Below are 17,609 nucleotides of genomic sequence, written 5' to 3'. Positions count from 1 at the left end.
AACAGGAAGTGACGAGCGGGGCTGGTGCAGGCGCATTGATCCCTGGGAGTGATGGTATTCAGCTCCCAGGAATCAATGCAAACAGGAAGTGACGAGCGGGGCCGGTGCAGGCGCATTGATTCCTGGGAGCTATGACGTTCAGCTCCCAGGAATCAATGTGAGAAGGAAGTGACGGCGCGGGCCGCGGCCGCAGAGGGAAGATTTGGAAGAAAGGTAAGTATATTATCTTCAATAACAAGGTTAGTAAAAAAAAAATAAATTGTCAATATCCATTTCTTTTTCAGGTTTTTTTTGCACAAGCGGATGGGCCAAAGTGAAATTAGAGCCTGGAACTCGGCTTTAACTGTGTTATTGGGGAATTTCACATGAGACTGAAGACGTTGTATATTATGCTGGGTGCACAGGGCATGTCTTCAAAGCTCTTGCGAATACGAACATTTGACTTAGTCTAGGTTCACATCTATGCAGGCTGCGCCTGATGCATTTTTCAGGCACGTTTTGCAGTGCGTTTTGCATTTTAAACCCTCATTTTTTTGCATGCAGTTTTCATGCATTTTGCGTTTTACGTTTCTTGTTTTCTCTTTAACCATTTGTCGACTGCCCGCCAAATATATATTGCGTCAGGCTGGCTCCACTGCACGAATCGCCATACCTGTACGGAGATCCACGGGAGAGATCCTGGGGGGTGGGCACCCCCATTTGGGGAAACTGATTCATGGGGCCAACTCCCCGTGGAGAGAGAACTGCGGTCTAGAGAGCTGCATTGGGTGCGGGCTCCCGCGGGACCCGCCGTAAATCTCACGGGTGCGGGCGGTTTTCCCATTGCTGCGGGCGGGTGTGGGCGGTCAGGAACTTTTGCAGGAGACCTGCAGGGAACTCTATGATGTAAGGACTCACTGTACTTGTGCATGCTCTCCCTGCAGCTATGGTTCCTTCCTTCCCCAGCGCAGCCAATAACCAACGCTGATTCAGTGCCAGACCGAACCATTACACAGGAAAAGGAGGGGACAAAGAAGAAAAGTCTTCCCTGACCTCACTCCGACAGCTCTCGTTACTCTTCTCGGGGTATGGTACATGACTGTCGGTGTACCATACCCCGAGAAGAGTAATGAGAGCTGGTGGAGCGAGGTCAGGGAAGACTTTTCTTCTTTCCCCCCCCCCCTCCTTTTCCTGTGTAATGGTTTGGTCTGGCACTGTATCAGGCAAGGTTGTATGATGTGGTTATTGGCTGGGGAAGGAGGAACCATAGCTGCAGGGAGAGCATGATGAGCCTCTAACTCTTTAGACCTCTTTTCAGCATCATTACACAGCATTATAAGATAAGGGCTTTGACTGCAGATAAGAGCCAGCACTGAGATAAAGTCCGCGGGAGTGGACACAGACATTGCGGGAGCGGGCGGGATTGGACACAAACATTGCGGGTGCGGGCGGGTGTGAAACACATAGGTTGTGGGTGCAGGCGGTCCTGGTTATACATTCAGCGGGTGCGGGCGGGTGTGGGCTTAACCACTTTACCACTGGAGCATTTTGCTGTCTTACGTCTGAGCCACTTTTTGCGATTCGGCGCTGTGCGACTTTAACTGACAATTGCGCGGTCGTGCGACGCCATACCAAAACTAAATTTACGTCCTTTTTTTCCCACAAACAGAGCTTTCTTTTGGTGGTATTTGATCACCTGTGCGATTTTTATTTTTTGCGCTATAAACAAAAAAAGAACGACAATTTTGAAAAAACAACAATATTTTTCACATTTTTTTTATATGAAATTCCCCCCAAAAAAACTGTAAAAATCAAAATGTTTTTTAATTTTTGGCCAATTTGTTTTCTGCTACCTATGTTTGGTAAAAAAATTCACAATAAGCGTATTTTGATTGGTTTGCGGAAAAGTTATTGCGTTTACTAAGGGAAAGATTTCTGTCATTTTTGGTGTTTTTTTTTTTAACGCGTAATGGCGGCGATCTGCGATTTTTTTGCGGGACTGCGACATTGTGGCAGACAGATCGGACCCTTGACTGACATTTTTGACACTTTTGGGGGTACCGGTGACATCACTACAGTAATCAGTGCTATAAATATGCACTGTTACTGTAAAAATGACACTGGCAGGGAAGGGGTTAATTTTATTGGAGAGGGAGGGGTTAATGTATGCCTGGTGCTTACTAACGTGTGTGGGGGGGAGGGGACTATGTGACACAGGGACAGATCGCAGGTGCAGCTATGCTGAACCCTGCAATCTGACCCTGTCTGTCACTTAGGAGATCCACCCGCTTTGTTTACACAAGCAGGCGGATCTCCACACTCGATTCCCCGACAAAAATGTCAGTCAGGGGTCCGATCTGTCCGCCGCAATGTCGCAGTCCCGCAAAAAAAAAAAAACGCAGATCGCCGCCATTACTCGTTAAAAAAAAACACCAAAAACGACAGAAATCTTTACCTTAGTTAGTAAACGAAATAACTTTTTGCGCAAACCAATCAAAATACGCTTATTGCAATTTTTTTTTACCAAAAATATGTAGCAGAAAACAAATTGGCCTAAAATGATAAAAAAATTTTGATTTTTACATTTTGTTGGGGGGAATTTCATATAAAAAAACGTGAAAAATATTGTTATTTTTTCAAAATTGTCGCTATTTTTTGTTTATAGAGCAAAAATTAAAAATCGCACAGGTGATCAAATACCACCAAAAGAAAGCTCTGTTTGTGGGAAAAAAAGGACGTAAATTTCGTTTGGGTACGGCATTGCATGACCGCGCAATTGTCAGTTAAATTCGCACAGTGCCGAATCGCAAAAAGTGGCCTGGACGTAAGACAGCAAAATCCTCCAGTGGTAAAGTGCTTTCAGATTCTGAAAATCCCCCTGCCTGCAGACCCCCATAACCACCACCCAGGGTTATTGGGAAGAGGCCCTTGTCTCCTTCAACATGGGGACAAGGTGCTTTGGGGTGGGGGGGATAGCCTTTATATGATACAAGACGCTGAATAAAATTTTAATCTGGACTTTATATATTCTGATCCTGGTGCTTTCTTCCTTACATATCCAGTCCGTACTTAATCAAAAAGCTGACCTTTGGCCAACACTTCTAGGAAAGCAGCTTAACTACTTGCCAACCACCCACCATGTATTTACTGTGGCAGTGTGGCTCTATTGAGTGAAATGACGTACCTGTATATTTGTGAGGTCAGGCACTGATGTTGGACGAGAAAGGCCTGGCTTGCAGTCTCCGCTCTAATTCATCCCCAAGGGGTTCTATTGGGTTGAGGTCATAATGAGTAATGATTAAGCACACAGTCAGTGTGTGAAACGCGTCTACCTTGTCACGATTGTCATAATTTGGATGTCCAGTCAATAAATCTGGATTTTGACTCAACCTGGAGTGCTGCCAATTCCTTTTCTTTTATTGGGTTGAGGTCAGGACTTTATGCAGACCAGGCAAGTTTCTCCACCCCAAAATCGCTCATCCAGCACATCCCTGCTGTCTGGACAGAGCTCTGTATTGTTTATATAGGCAGAGCTCTGTTCTGTCTCTTTCCTTGACAATCAATGAGTGCCGGCGGTCATCCATTGACTGGCACCCACTGATCGGCTTGTGCTGTGACTAATACTAGGTACATGATCCGGCACAGGAGAGGCACTTTGCCTCCGTACTCATACATGAGGTGGATGGCAAGTGGATTCATCTAACCAGAATGTGTGCATAACTACAGTATATTATTAGTATTGGGTTGACTGACCCTGTAAATGAGTAGAGCTAACTACATTCACAGAACTAAGCCATCTACCCTGGTGATGTCAACTAAAAGACGTGAATTGGTGATTTTTTTAGGTAAAAAAATAAATGTTCTGCATATTAAACAAATATGTCTTGAATTTTCTTTTTTTTTTGTCTACAAACAGTTCAGTACATACGGACATCCTTCAGACAGTCTTCCAGATATTCATCAGCGGTGGCTGGTCGTCCATTTAATTCTGACTTCAGAGTAACATCCCGCATGGCCCAGACAAAGAGAGGCACCGTATTGCTTGTGTCTTCCTGAGTCTGGGCTTTCACCTTCTTAATGGAGGATTTATGTATGATCTCACTATGCAGGTTCAATGTAGAGCTGTGAAGACATTTTATTAAGGAAGTAAAACCTATAGTAATATCAGTTTGTGTCTAAAATTCAAAAGTAATTCTGCAATAGGAAAAATATGAGATGCCATGTTTACCCTTTTGTGGAAATTATACTTCCCTGTTTATCTTTAGCATTTTTCAGACCTCTAGGCTGGGACAACATGCAGGAGTATGAAAGAGGATAAGTATGACAGCCAGGCAACTGGCACTTTCAGATGGATAGGTTTAATTCACCACTTTAGTCCAGCCCATCTCTGATTAACCTAGTGCCATCTGGGTGCTTTTATGGCACTTTTCCACTGCAAGTACCGGCTCGGCTCTACTCGGCCCTGCTTGGCCCGATTTGCTTTTCCACTGCTGGTACCGCATGGTATGGTGTTGGAACGGTTCGGTACGGTACGGTATGGTTTGCTTTTCCACTAAAGTAGTACTAAAGTTGAGTGGGTGGGATAACAACGGGGTGGGTGGGATTCTCTGACCAATCAGTGGCTAGTAGTGACTGCATGCAAAGGATTGTGGGATATGGTACCGGTATGGTACCTCTTGGAACCACAATCGGGGTGGTACTGTTTTTGAGAGCCGTACCGTTCGGTTCCATGCAGTGGAAAAGCGCCGCCGTACCGTACCGAACCGTTCCTACACCATACCATGCGGTACCAGCAGTGGAAAAGCACAAAAGCGAGCCGAACCGTTCGGTTCCATGCAGTGGAAAAGCGCCATTAGTGTCAACTAAAAACCAAGAAACTCCCTAGGCTCTGGAATGGCCACATTGGGAAGATTTTTTCTGGATACAGAAAGGCCATATGCCAGTTTCAGGACTGCCCTACCTTCTATTTTATTTTTCTCCAAACTGCGGACAAGGGTCCAGATGTGGCCATTTGCTTCCCCTAACCCATTCCTTCCACTGACACCAACAATGGAGCCCTATTCCTTCCACTGACACCAACAATGGAGCCCTATTCCTTCCACTGACACCAACAATGGAGCCCAATTCCTTCCACTGACACCAACAATGGAGCCCTTTTCCTTCCACTGACACCAACAATGGAGCCCTATTCCTTCCACTGACGCCAACAATGGAGCCCTATTCCTTCCACTGACACCAACAATGGAGCCCTATTCCTTCCACTGACACCAACAATGGAGCCCTATTCCTTCCACTGACACCAACAATGGAGCCCTATTCCTTCCACTGACACCAACAATGGAGCCCTATTCCTTCCACTGACACCAACAATGGAGCCCTATTCCTTCCACTGACACCAATGACGGGTCACCACTCCTTCCATTCACACCATTGATTGGGAATAATTTCTCCCACTGACATCAACTATGGGGCACTCCTTTTGACCACAGGCCCTTTGTCATTTTTTGTACTCCGACTGATCACCAAACCTGGGGTATTGTCTACTCCAACCGATGTCAAGACATTTTCTGCTCCTAAAGGCCACAATCTGACCCCCCTTAAGTCTGCAGGACAGTAAAATGGCACTTTGTTTAGACAGTTTGGAGATCCCTGATCTATTGGATGCCATGATGTTACCTAATGTAGTCCATGGTCCACACTCTTTCCCCTACCACAACTTCATAGCATCCAATACCCAAATAATTTGAAAGAACAATAGAGAAAACAGATCACTCATAGTGGATTTTGGCCGTCTCTTACCCCATTTAATGTGATATTTATTTTTCACTATGGGTTGTCATGAGTGGGTACAAAATCACTAAGGGAGGGCAATAGTTCAAGAAATGAACTACAGGGGGGGAAAGTGATGGATATTTTAGGCCTACACAGATTTTTACCTTTAGATTTCATTATTGATTGTCATTATTAATAATTTGACATACAGTGAACGTTTGACATACAGCAGTGGTCCTCAACCCTGGCCCTCAGGGCACACTAACAGGACCAGGTTTGCAAGATAACTGAAATACATCCCAGGTGATATCATTTGCTGCTCAGTGATTGCAGTACTCTAGTCTGCATCTCCCCAAGGTAATACCTAAAATCTGGCCTGTTAGTGGGCCCTGAGGACCGGAGTTGAGGACCACTGACATACAGTATGGCAGGGACGTGCAGTCAATGTCTGGTGAGGCACTGGCTAGTATCAGAGCCAGATACAACCCCCACATCATTTAGTGAATAAACCCCCACACCAGGAGGCCTGGTCTTCCATATCATACTTAAACTACGGACTTGACCATGGCCTCCAGGCTCTGAGGAAGAGGCACGGCCTCGAAACGCGTCAGCCCTCTGCTCCCAGTAAAGGACGTTGATCTTCTGGCAAGAGGCAGATTTATGGAATTGATGTGCCTGAATTTCACGATTGTTTGTGAGTAGCTGATTTTAATTTTTATCTAAATAAACTAGCTGAGGATAATGCGCTATGCTGGTGCGCCCTTTTCTTTGCTTTGTTTTTTCAATGTCTGGTGAGGCACTGGCTAGTATCAGAGCCAGATACAACCCCCACATCATTTAGTGAATAAACCCCCACATCACCATTTAGTGAATAAACCCCCCACATCACCATTTAGTGAATAAACCCCCACATCACCATTTAGTGAATAAACCCCCACATCACCATTTAGTGAATAAACCCCCCACATCACCATTTAGTGAATAAACCCCCCACATCACCATTTAGTGAATAAACCCCCCACATCACCATTTAGTGAATAAACCCCACATCACCATTTAGTGAATAAACCCCACATCACCATTTAGTGAATAAACCCCCCACATCAACATTTAGTGAATAAACCCCCACATCAACATTTAGTGAATAAACCCCCACATCAACATTTAGTGAATAAACCCCCCACATCAACATTTAGTGAATTAACCCCCACAGTGTAGCTGAGCGATGTGAGATGAAAAATGTAATCTTCATCTTCAGCCAATTGGCTTACGCTTAACCACTTGCCGACCGCCGCACGACTATCTACGACGGCGGTCAGCCCCTCGCAGGCAAACTAACGTAGGGCTACGTTGCTTGCTTGTGAGGGTCTAGGGAGCGAGCGCGCGCCCCCGGAGGCGCGCTCTCGCTCCCGCGTGGTCATGGACCCCCCTGCGCGTGTGACCAGCGGACCCGATGTCCGCCGGCCACTCGGCGATCGGCGGGGGAGAGGGAGAAAGTCAGGTGGCTTGTGTAAACAAGCTGCCTGCCATTCTCCTCGCTGTAAAGACACTGATCACATGGATCTACTATGTAGATCCGTTGATCAGTGTCCTTACAGCTCAAGCCACAGCCAATCACAGTAGAAAGCACGCCCCTAGGGACACACACAGCCCCTCCCTCCCAAATAAAGTTAACCCCTTCACTACCAGTGTCATTTTACAGTAACAGTGCATATATATAGCACTGATTACTGTAGAAATGTCACTGGTAACCCCAAAAGTGTCAAAAATGTCAGTCAAGGATCCGATCTGTCCGCCGCAATGTCGCAGTACCGCAAAAAAAATCGCAGATTGCCGCCATTACGCGTTAAAAAAAAAAAACAACAAAAATGACAAAAATCTTTCCCTTTGTTAGTAAACGCGATAACTTTTGCGCAAACCAATCAAAATACGCTTTTTGCGATTTCTTTTACCAAACATATGTAGCATAAAACAAATTGGCCGAAAATGTTAAAAAATTTTGATTTTTACATTTTTTTGGGGGTGAATTTCATATAAAAAAATGTGAAAAATATTGCTATTTTTGCAAAATTGACGCTCTTTTTTTGTTTATAGCGCATGATCAAAAAATCGCACAGGTGATCAAATACCACCAAAAGAAAGCTCTGTTTGTGGGAAAAAAAGGACGCCAAATTCGTTTAGGTACAGCGTCGCACGACCGCGCAATTGTCCGTTAAAGTCACGCAGTGCTTAAATCGCAAAATACCCCCTGGTCGGAATGGGGGTAAAATCTTCCGGGGCTTAAGTGGTTAAAAACCCGCAGGCATTTAATCAGATTCCCCCAGACAAATAAGCGTCTGGTGAAAGGAATCTATTGGCTAGCAGATTTTTATGTTTTATTTCTGCATTCTGTAACAGCCCTGTAAGAGTCGATTCACACTAGCGCGACTTGTCAGCCTGACAAGTCGCGCTCCCTCGCGGTCCATTGACCGCTACAGGACCCGTTCTAATAGGAGCGATACAAGTCGCTCCGACTTAGAAAAAGGGTCCTTTACTACTTCGGGGCGACCTCGGAGCGACTTGCATAGACTTCCATTATGTTAAGTCTCTGCAAGTCGCTCCGAAGTCGTGGTGCATGGGAATGCACAAGTCGCCCCCGAAGTAGTACAGAGTCATGCCGCCCCAGTGTGAACCGACTCTAAATGGTGAGATTTCACTGGTCAGGTACCCGAACTTTACAGAATGCAGAAATAAAAAATAAAAATGACACTGTGCTCTATATAGCTACCATTTTATTAATCCATACGATAAAAGAATACAGCTTGAACTATTCTCTGATTATATAGATTATATATAGCACCTTCATTAGTTCTGTATTTCCTGTAGTTGGCTCTGTGTATTGGTAACCTTCTGTATTTACATTGTAACATCATTCCTTTTTTTGTATTACTTTCTTACTTTGCATTTCATTATATTTGATTTGATTCATAGGCGTGCGCAGCCTATTAAATAAGGGTGTGCACCCCAAAGCTCAAACACACGTGTTTGTGTGTGTCTCCATATATATGACCCCAGCACATTTATCTCCCTGCCGACACATTGAAAGGCAAGTGCCTAAAGACTTCTCTTATGGTAGAGCCAGTAAGAGAGAGAGAGATCTTTCCCATCTTCCTACCAGCACAAAAAGTGATAATGTTAATGTACATGGGGTGATTAGGGTGTGCCCAGACACACCTGGCCCACCCTGTGCGCACTCCTATGATTTGATTAATGGCCAGCTTCTCTTCTGTGTAAATAAATTGGATTTTATTTATTTTTTTTGTATTTAGCACAGTGGTTATTTGTTATTAATAATCTTATTAATGAAAGAGATGCAACAAGGTTTGATTCTAAAGCCCCGTACACACGCACAGATCGTCGTCATACAAACGTCGGCGGACGAAAGATCTGCCGATTGTATGCGTGTTAGTATGGTGCCTCCGACAGATGTCTGCACACAATCTGCGGACAAGAGTCTTTCTTGCAAACATGAAAATTTTTGTCTGCAGACACCAGAACGGACGATTGTTCGCCTGTCAGTACAGAAATCAGCCGACAGACCGCAGATTTGCAAGACTGGGCATGCTCAGAAAATAAAAAAAACAGGGAAAGTTAACCATCACATGACATCACTTCTGCAGTCAGCTGAAGTCTGCGGACAAAATTCTTGTGCTGTCCTTGTGCTGTCTTTGCACTTTTCAACAGACACCGACATCCCGGGGAGAAAAGACGAACATTTGTATGACGACGATCTGCGTGTGTGTACGGGGCTTAAGAGTCTTTTGAAAGCCACCATACTTCCCGCAGAAACCACCTCTTGTGGTAGAGAATTCCACAATCTTGTAGCCCTAACAGTAAAGAACCCCCCACGCTGCCTGAGGTTAAAACGCTTCTCCTCTAATTGCATTGTATGCCCCCTTGTCCTCATGCAATCCCTTCGAATGAACAGCTTTTTTTATAAGCTGAGATCCCCATTAAGATATTTATAAATTGCTATCATGTCCCCCCTCAGGCGTCTCTTCTCCAGGGAGAAAAAATCGAGCGATTGCAGCTGCTCTTCATAGTTAAGGTCCTCCAATCCCCTAATTAGTTTTGTTGCCCTTCTCTGGACTCTCTCCAGCTCCAACACATCCCTCCTGAGGACCGGCGACCAGAACTGGACAGAATACTCCAGATGCGGTCGGACCAGAGTTTTATAAAGTAGAAGGATTATAGTCTTATCTCTGGAATACATCCCTTTCTTTATGCATGCTAATATTCTGCTGGCTTTGGCAGCTGCCGCTTGACATTGCATGCTGTTGCCTAATCTATCATCAACCAAGACTCCCAGATCTTTCTCCATTTTTGATTCCCCCAAGGGTTCCCCTCCTAACGTGTATTGTGTTTTTATGTTTTTAGTCCCCAAGTGCAAAACCTTACACTTCTCCACATTAAACCTCATTTGCCAAGTCGTTGCCCACTCTGTTATTTTGTCCAGGTCATTCTGTAGGATATCTGCTTCATGCTGTGCAGTTATTGCCCTGCCCAATTTTGTGTCATCTGCAAAAACTGATATAGAGCTACTGATCCCGTCCTCAATGCTGTTTATGAATAAATTGAACAAGGTTGGTCCCAGGACTGAGCTTTGGGGGACCCCGCTTACAACCTCAGACCAGTCTGAGTATGTGCTGTTCTGACTTAGAAAAAAGGTGTTAATCACATATTATATTTATAATCTCAGATAGGAACAAAGGGAACATGTAAAATCGCCAAAACAGTACCTAGACAGATAAGGGTGGAGAGTAGGGATGATCGAACGGTTCGGGTCCACCATCGGTTCGGCCCGAACATTGGGTGTTCGAGGTTCGGCCGAATTTAGAACTTTTTGCCCAAAAAGTTCGGAATTCGGCAACCAGAACCGCCCAAAATGCAATGCTTCAGGAAATGGGCTTTAAAAGCCCGTGATTGGACCAGAACCATTAGCAAAAGCCAATTGAGGGGGCAGAAGAATGCTAGGAATGTGATTGGAGTGACTAGGGGGTCCCTAGACCAATCATTAGTGAATACGCCCCCCAGTATATAAGATCGCCCCCGCCATATTCCCAGCATTGTTATAATGGACATGGAAGAGAGTGGAAGCAGTTCTGTTAATTTTACTTTAAAAGTGTCATTTAGCTATTTTTAGTGTGAGGAAAGGGATATCTAGTGTAGTTAGAGTGCTCCTTTACACTTAAGTTAGCTTCAAAAATTTAGTTTCTGTAGGGAAAGTGTTAAGTGTCAGGGGACCGTAGTGTAGTGTAGGGTTAACTGGCAGTGACTGCTATGGCAGGGTGACAAAACCCTTCCATAGCAGGGTGACCGCTATAGAGAAATGATCATTTCTCTGCTTCGGAACAGGAATGTGGCTTCTCACCAGCAAGCATTTTTTAATGCTGCAGGGGCTGCCACTGCCAGTGCTTTTTTGAGGACATGTTTGATGTCAGACATGACATCTGAATATGTGTATAGGGGGTATATATAGACATATATGTCTGAATATATACCCCTAGACATATATAGGTGTGATAGTAGCAGAAATAAATGCTTGCGCTAATGAAATCATTTACAGTAATATATTTCTGCTACTATCACACCTATATATGTCTAGGGGTATATATTCAGACATATATGCCTATATATACCCCCTATACACATGTTCAGATGTTTTGCCTGCCTCAAAAGAACCCCAAAAAATGCCAAAAAAACGCTAGTGTCAAAAAAAAAAATGCCCAGGTGTGTTTTTGCTGGCATTTTTTGGGGGGTTTTGGAGGCAGGCAAAACATCAGAACTTGTGCACAGTACCACTATACACAAGTTCAGATGTTTTGCCTGCCTCAAAAGAACCCCAAAAAATGCCAAAAAAAACGCTAGCGTTAAAAAAAAAATGCCCAGGTGTGTTTTTGCTGGCATTTTTTGGGGGGTTTTGGAGGCAGGCAAAACATCAGAACTTGTGCACAGTACCACTATACACAAGTTCAGATGTTTTTCCTGACTGCAAAGAACCCAAAAAAATGCCTGCTATTAAACCGGCAAGGTGTTACAGCAGAGAAGCCATATTCCTGTGCTTAAAGTTTTCTAATACAAACGATCTTTTTTTTTATGGTTCTGGACATGCTACAGAGCTGAAACTTCACAGGTACACCTTTTAGACCCCCCAGACACAAAATCACACAAAAAAAGTTCTTAAAAATTGTCATTTTTGATAAAAAAGCCAATTATTGAAAAATTAAAAAAAAAAAAAAAAAAAAAAAAAAGAGATTTTTTGATTTTTACTTTGGATTTAGTATCTGGGGGGTCTAAAAAGTGTACATGTGAAGTTTCAGCTCTGTAGCATGTCCAGAACCCCCCAAAAATTAGCATTTTCTTATAATTTTTATTAGAACAGGAATACGGCTTCTCTACGGCGCTTTTTCTTGCATTTATCGGGCATTTTTGGAGGCAGGCATGACTTTTTTTGGATTTAGTGTCTGGGGGGTCTAAAAAGTGTACCTGTGAAGTTTCAGCTCTGTAGCATGTCCAGAACCAGAAAAAAAGATAATTTTTCAGTAGAGCAGGGATGGTGGGACCCCTCTTTTACACTTATATGATCTTTTTTTGGGGTTCTGGACATGCTACAGAGCTGAAACTTCACAGGTACACCTTTTAGACCCCCCAGACACAAAATCACACAAAAAAAGTTCTTAAAAATTGTCATTTTTGATAAAAAAGCCAATTATTGAAAAATAAAAAAAAAAAAAAAAAAAGAGATTTTTTGATTTTTACTTTGGATTTAGTATCTGGGGGGTCTAAAAGGTGTGCATGTGAAGTTTCAGGTCTGTAGCATGTCCAGAACCAGAAAAAAAAAGATCGTTTGTATTAGAAAACTTTAAGCACAGGAATATGGCTTCTCTGCTGTAACACCTTGCCGGTTTAATAGCAGGCATTTTTTTGGGTTCTTTGCAGTCAGGAAAAACATCTGAACTTGTGTATAGTGGTACTGTGCACAAGTTCTGATGTTTTGCCTGCCTCCAAAATCCCCAAAAAATGCCAGCAAAAACACACCTGGGCATTTTTTTTTTTGACGCTAGCGTTTTTTTTGGCATTTTTTGGGGTTCTTTTGAGGCAGGCAAAACATCTGAACATGTGTATAGGGTGTATATATAGGCATATATGTCTGAATATATACCCCTAGACATATATAGGTGTGATAGTAGCAGAAATATATTACTGTAAATGATTTCATTAGCGCAAGCATTTATTTCTGCTACTATCACACCTATATATGTCTAGGGGTATATATTCAGACATATATGTCTATATATCCCCCCTATACACATGTTCAGATGTTTTGCCTGCCTCAAAAGAACCCCAAAAAATGCCAAAAAAAAACGCTAGCGTCAAAAAAAAAAATGCCCAGGTGTGTTTTTGCTGGCATTTTTTGGGGAATTTTGGAGGCAGGCAAAACATCAGAACTTGTGCACAGTACTACTATACACAAGTTCAGATGTTTTTCCTGACTGCAAAGAACCCAAAAAAATGCCTGCTATTAAACCGGCAAGGTGTTACAGCAGAGAAGCCATATTCCTGTGCTTAAAGTTTTCTAATACAAACGATCTTTTTTTTTCTGGTTCTGGACATGCTACAGAGCTGAAACTTCACATGCACACTTTTTAGACCCCCCAGATACTAAATCCAAAGTAAAAATCAAAAAATCTCTTTTTTTTTTTTTTTTTTTTTAATTTTTCAATAATTGGCTTTTTTATCAAAAATGACAATTTTTAAGAACTTTTTTGTGTGATTTTGTGTCTGGGGGGTCTAAAAGGTGTACCTGTGAAGTTTCAGCTCTGTAGCATGTCCAGAACCAGAAAAAAAGATCATATAGGTGTTAAAGTTAAAGGAGGCTCCCGAACCACATCCCTGTTCTACTGAAAAATTATCTTTTTTTTTTTCATGGTTCTGGACATGCTACAGAGCTGAAACTTCACATGCACACCTTTTAGACCCCACAGATACTAAATCCAAAGTAAAAATCAAAAAAATCTCTTTTTTTTTTTTTTTAATTTTTCAATAATTGGCTTTTTTATCAAAAATGACAATTTTTAAGAACTTTTTTTTGTGTGATTAATAGTTAATGGGGCATGACCCAGAACCCTAGGCACTTTTTAGGGGCATTTATTGGGTTTTAGGGCTTAAAAATGGTGTTTTTTGATTACAGAAGTTCGGGTCCCATTGATTTCAATGGGGTTCTGAAATCCGGGCCGAACTTTCGTGAAGTTCGGGTGTTCTGGTCGAACCGAACTTTTCAAAAGTTCGATCATCCCTAGTGGAGAGAACTTAGGCTTTGACCTAAGAGCATTGAGTGGTCATTGGAAAAGGCAGAGGGAAGTCTGTTTAACCATAAATATTTATTATAAAAGGGAAGAGCATTTCCTATCTCTTTTTAGAAGCAGTAAAGGTGTTTTGTGCCCATTCAGCATTACATCCTCAGTGAGCTCCAACTCCCTCTCTGTTCTCCTTCTCAGTGTTTACTTCCCACTCCCAATTGTTTTTTGCAGAAGGGTACCTTCTGCTTCCAGTCAGCAATACTAGAGACTTCTACAAGGAAGGAAGGAAGGAAGGAAGGAAGGAAGGAAGGAAGGAAGGAAGGAAGTAAGGAAGGAAGGAAGGAAGGAAGGAAGGAAGGAAGGAAGGAAGGAAGGCAGGAAGGAAGGAAGGAAGGAAGGAAGGAAGGAAGGAAGGAAGGAAGGAAGGAAGACAGGAAGGAAGGAAGGAAGGAAGGAGAGCATGGGGTTGATTTATGAATGACCAGTGATATGATATGTAGATATGTAGGAACATTTTGACTTCTAACCGAAAGGATACTCTAGTTTCTCTACGTCATCCTGTTTGATAATCCCAGTACTGTTGTAGATGACAGCACTGCTCATGAGCATGGCCAACGACAGGATCATACAATCATTGTCCTTATCTCCCTAAAAAGACACATGAGGAACGATCAATGGTGAGCTGTTTATATGCCATATGTCATAAATGACTGTATCTTTCCAGGATTACCTTTTCAGGGTCTCCCAGTCCTTCTGTGTCCAGAAGCACCAAGGTATGCTCATGTTTTGTTGGGTGTGGCATGCACCACATCCAGATGCCCTTGGTATTTGCTTTGATTGTGGAATCCACAGAGAAAACAACTGTGGAAGAAGTAGATCACATGTTAGAAATGTTTTCCTATATCCCTGCTGTAAAAGTAGAACAATGTAATGTAATGAGTAATGTAATAGTATTCGTTTTCTCCTCCCCGGTAACACAACCTTCATTCGGTTCTAAAATAAGAAACTCCACCACTATCCTTAATGCAGAGGCATAACTAGAACCTTCAGGGTCCCGGTGCAAGAAACCAAGAAGGGCCCCCGGACCCCTGGCCGGGCCCTTCCCTTCAAGCCTGGTGCTCTTCCCACTGATCCTGGGGCCCTTTACTCTCATAGCGGGACCCTTTCACAAGTTCTGCAGTGGGCTCCCTTCCTACCATCTTGGGGCCTGCCGACGGTGGTGGAGTGCCAAGGCCCGGTCGCAAGAGTGACCTTTGCGATCCTGGAAGTTCACCCACTGGTGTCAGTCGTTTTTATTTTTTTTTTGTATTTTAATTGTATTAATTTTTATCATTTTATTTTATTTTTTTACAATGTCACTGACTATGACTCTGTCTATTCAGTAAAGGAAGGAGCTGGTAAATTACATATTTACCGACCCCTTCCTGGTTCTCTATTGTGTCAAATCCCCTGAAGCAATATGATGATCGACCAAAACAATTGAGCAGGTCATAGAACTTATAATGGCTCAACACAATCATCAAATGAAAATTTTTGGGCAATGAAGATATCATAAAGGTGGCTATAATGAGTCTACCAAATGCAAACCATCAAAATAATTTATTTATATTTGCTGTAATATATAAAAGGCATAATTATATAGGGTGGTAGCCAAATACGATGCAAGCACATAAAGCTTCACATGTAAAGTGGCTACTAAAAACCACTAAAACCAGCCATAGACCCGAAACAAGAGCCCAACCCTTTGCACTAGAACTGCACATGTGAACATTAGAACATTTATGTTCTCTGATGTATTATTTAAGTACTTTATTGTAATCCTAAAACATGTAAAACAGAAACAGAACATTTCTAGGCAGACTTGTGTGTTGTTGCCCTGAGCCCCGGACTCCAGACCCAACGGGAGCCTTGCTGGGAAGTAGAGAGCAAGCAGACTTCTGTATTGTTGCCCTGAACCCCGCCCCCAGACCCCAGATTCAACAGGAGCTGTGCTGGGAAGGAGAGAGCAAGCATACTTCTGTATTGTTGCTCTGAACCCCACCCTCAGACTCCAGACCCAATGTGAGCCTTGCTAGGAAGGAGAGAGCAAGCGGACTTCTGTGTTGTTGCCCTGAGCCTTGCCCCTGGACCCCAAACCCAACAGGAGCTGTGCTGGGAAGGAGAGAGCAAGCGGACTTCTGTATTGTTGCTCTGAAACCCACCCTCAGACTCCAGACCCAACGTGAGCCTTGCTAGGAAGGAGAGAGCAAGCGGACTTCTGTGTTGTTGCCCTGAGCCATGCCCCCGGACCCCAAACCCAACAGGAGCTGTGCTGGGAAGGAGAGAGCAAGCGGACTTCTGTATTGTTGCTCTGAACCCCGCCCCCAGACCCCAGATTCAACAGGAGCTGTGCTGGGAAGGAGAGAGCAAGCATACTTCTGTATTGTTGCTCTGAACCCCACCCTCAGACTCCAGACCCAATGTGAGCCTTGCTAGGAAGGAGAGAGCAAGCGGACTTCTGTATTGTTGCCATGAACCCCGTCCCCAGACCCCAGATTCAACAGGAGCTGTGCTGGGAAGAAGAGTGCAAGCGGACTTCTGTATTGTTGCTCTGAACCCCACCCTCTGACTCCAGACCCAACGTGAGCCTTGCTAGGAAGGAGAGAGCAAGCGGACTTCTGTATTGTTTCCCTGAACCCTGCCTCCAGACCCAAAGCGAGCCTTGCTGGGATAGAGAGATCAAGCAGACTTCTGTGTTGTTGCCCTGAGCCATGCCCCCAGACCCCAAACCCAACAGGAGCTGTGCTGGTAAGGAGAGAGCAAGCGGACTTCTGTATTGTTGCTCTGAAACCCACCCTCAGACTCCAGACCCAACGTGAGCCTTGCTAGGAAGGAGAGAGCAAGCGGACTTCTGTGTTGTTGCCCTGAGCCATGCCCCCGGACCCCAAACCCAACAGGAGCTGTGCTGGGAAGGAGAGAGCAAGCGGACTTCTGTATTGTTTCCCTGAAATCTGCCTCCAGACCCAAAGTGAGCCTTGCTGGGATAGAGAGAGCAAGCAGACTTCTGTATTGTTACCCTGAACCCTGCCCACAGACTCCAGACCTAATGGGAGCCTTGCTGGGAAGGAGAGAGCAAGCAGACTTCTGTGTTGTTGCCCTGAGCCCTGCCCCCGGACTCCAGACCCAACGGGAGCCTTGCTGGGAAGGAGAGAGCAAGGGGACTTCTGTGTTGTTGCCCTGAGCCCTGCCCCCTGACCCCAGACCCAACGGGAGCTGTGCTGGGAAGGAGAGGGCAAGGGGACTTCAGTGTTGTTGCCTCTTCATTAGTGCAATCTCTATTTTTATTTCATGTGAGCTGAATGATCTTCACCAGTCGATGTTTGCCCCTTTGAAAGCACAAAATATTTACAGTATCTTAAAGTGAGCGGCCACTGCACACAGTGGTGGATTGTCGGTTGTTGGGATAGAGCACCGTTTGAATTACTACTTACCTTAATTTCATTGGATCTCAGCATATATCTATATGGACTGTTTTTCTTG

At 44.0% G+C, this 17,609-nt stretch overlaps 1 protein-coding gene across 1 annotated transcript in view; it reads right to left on the bottom strand.

Annotated features, from left to right (window-relative positions):
• Window positions 1-17,609, bottom strand: part of LOC309558418 (guanylate-binding protein 2-like) — a 45,578-nt gene that overhangs the window by 23,228 nt on the left and 4,741 nt on the right. The window contains exons 3-5 of the mRNA XM_082261492.1: window positions 14,821-14,951; window positions 14,629-14,738; window positions 3,908-4,101 (exon numbers count right to left, since the gene is read on the bottom strand). Of these exons, the coding sequence (XP_082117618.1) occupies window positions 3,908-4,101; window positions 14,629-14,738; window positions 14,821-14,951 (435 nt within the window). The remainder of the gene's footprint in view (window positions 1-3,907; window positions 4,102-14,628; window positions 14,739-14,820; window positions 14,952-17,609) is intronic.

This window comes from Pelophylax lessonae, assembly GCF_965119305.1.
Source record: "Pelophylax lessonae genome assembly, chromosome: 6".
Lineage (NCBI taxonomy): Eukaryota > Metazoa > Chordata > Amphibia > Anura > Ranidae > Pelophylax > Pelophylax lessonae.
The sequence above is the reverse complement of the archived record's forward strand: the minus strand, read 5'-3'. Positions and strand labels throughout refer to the sequence as shown.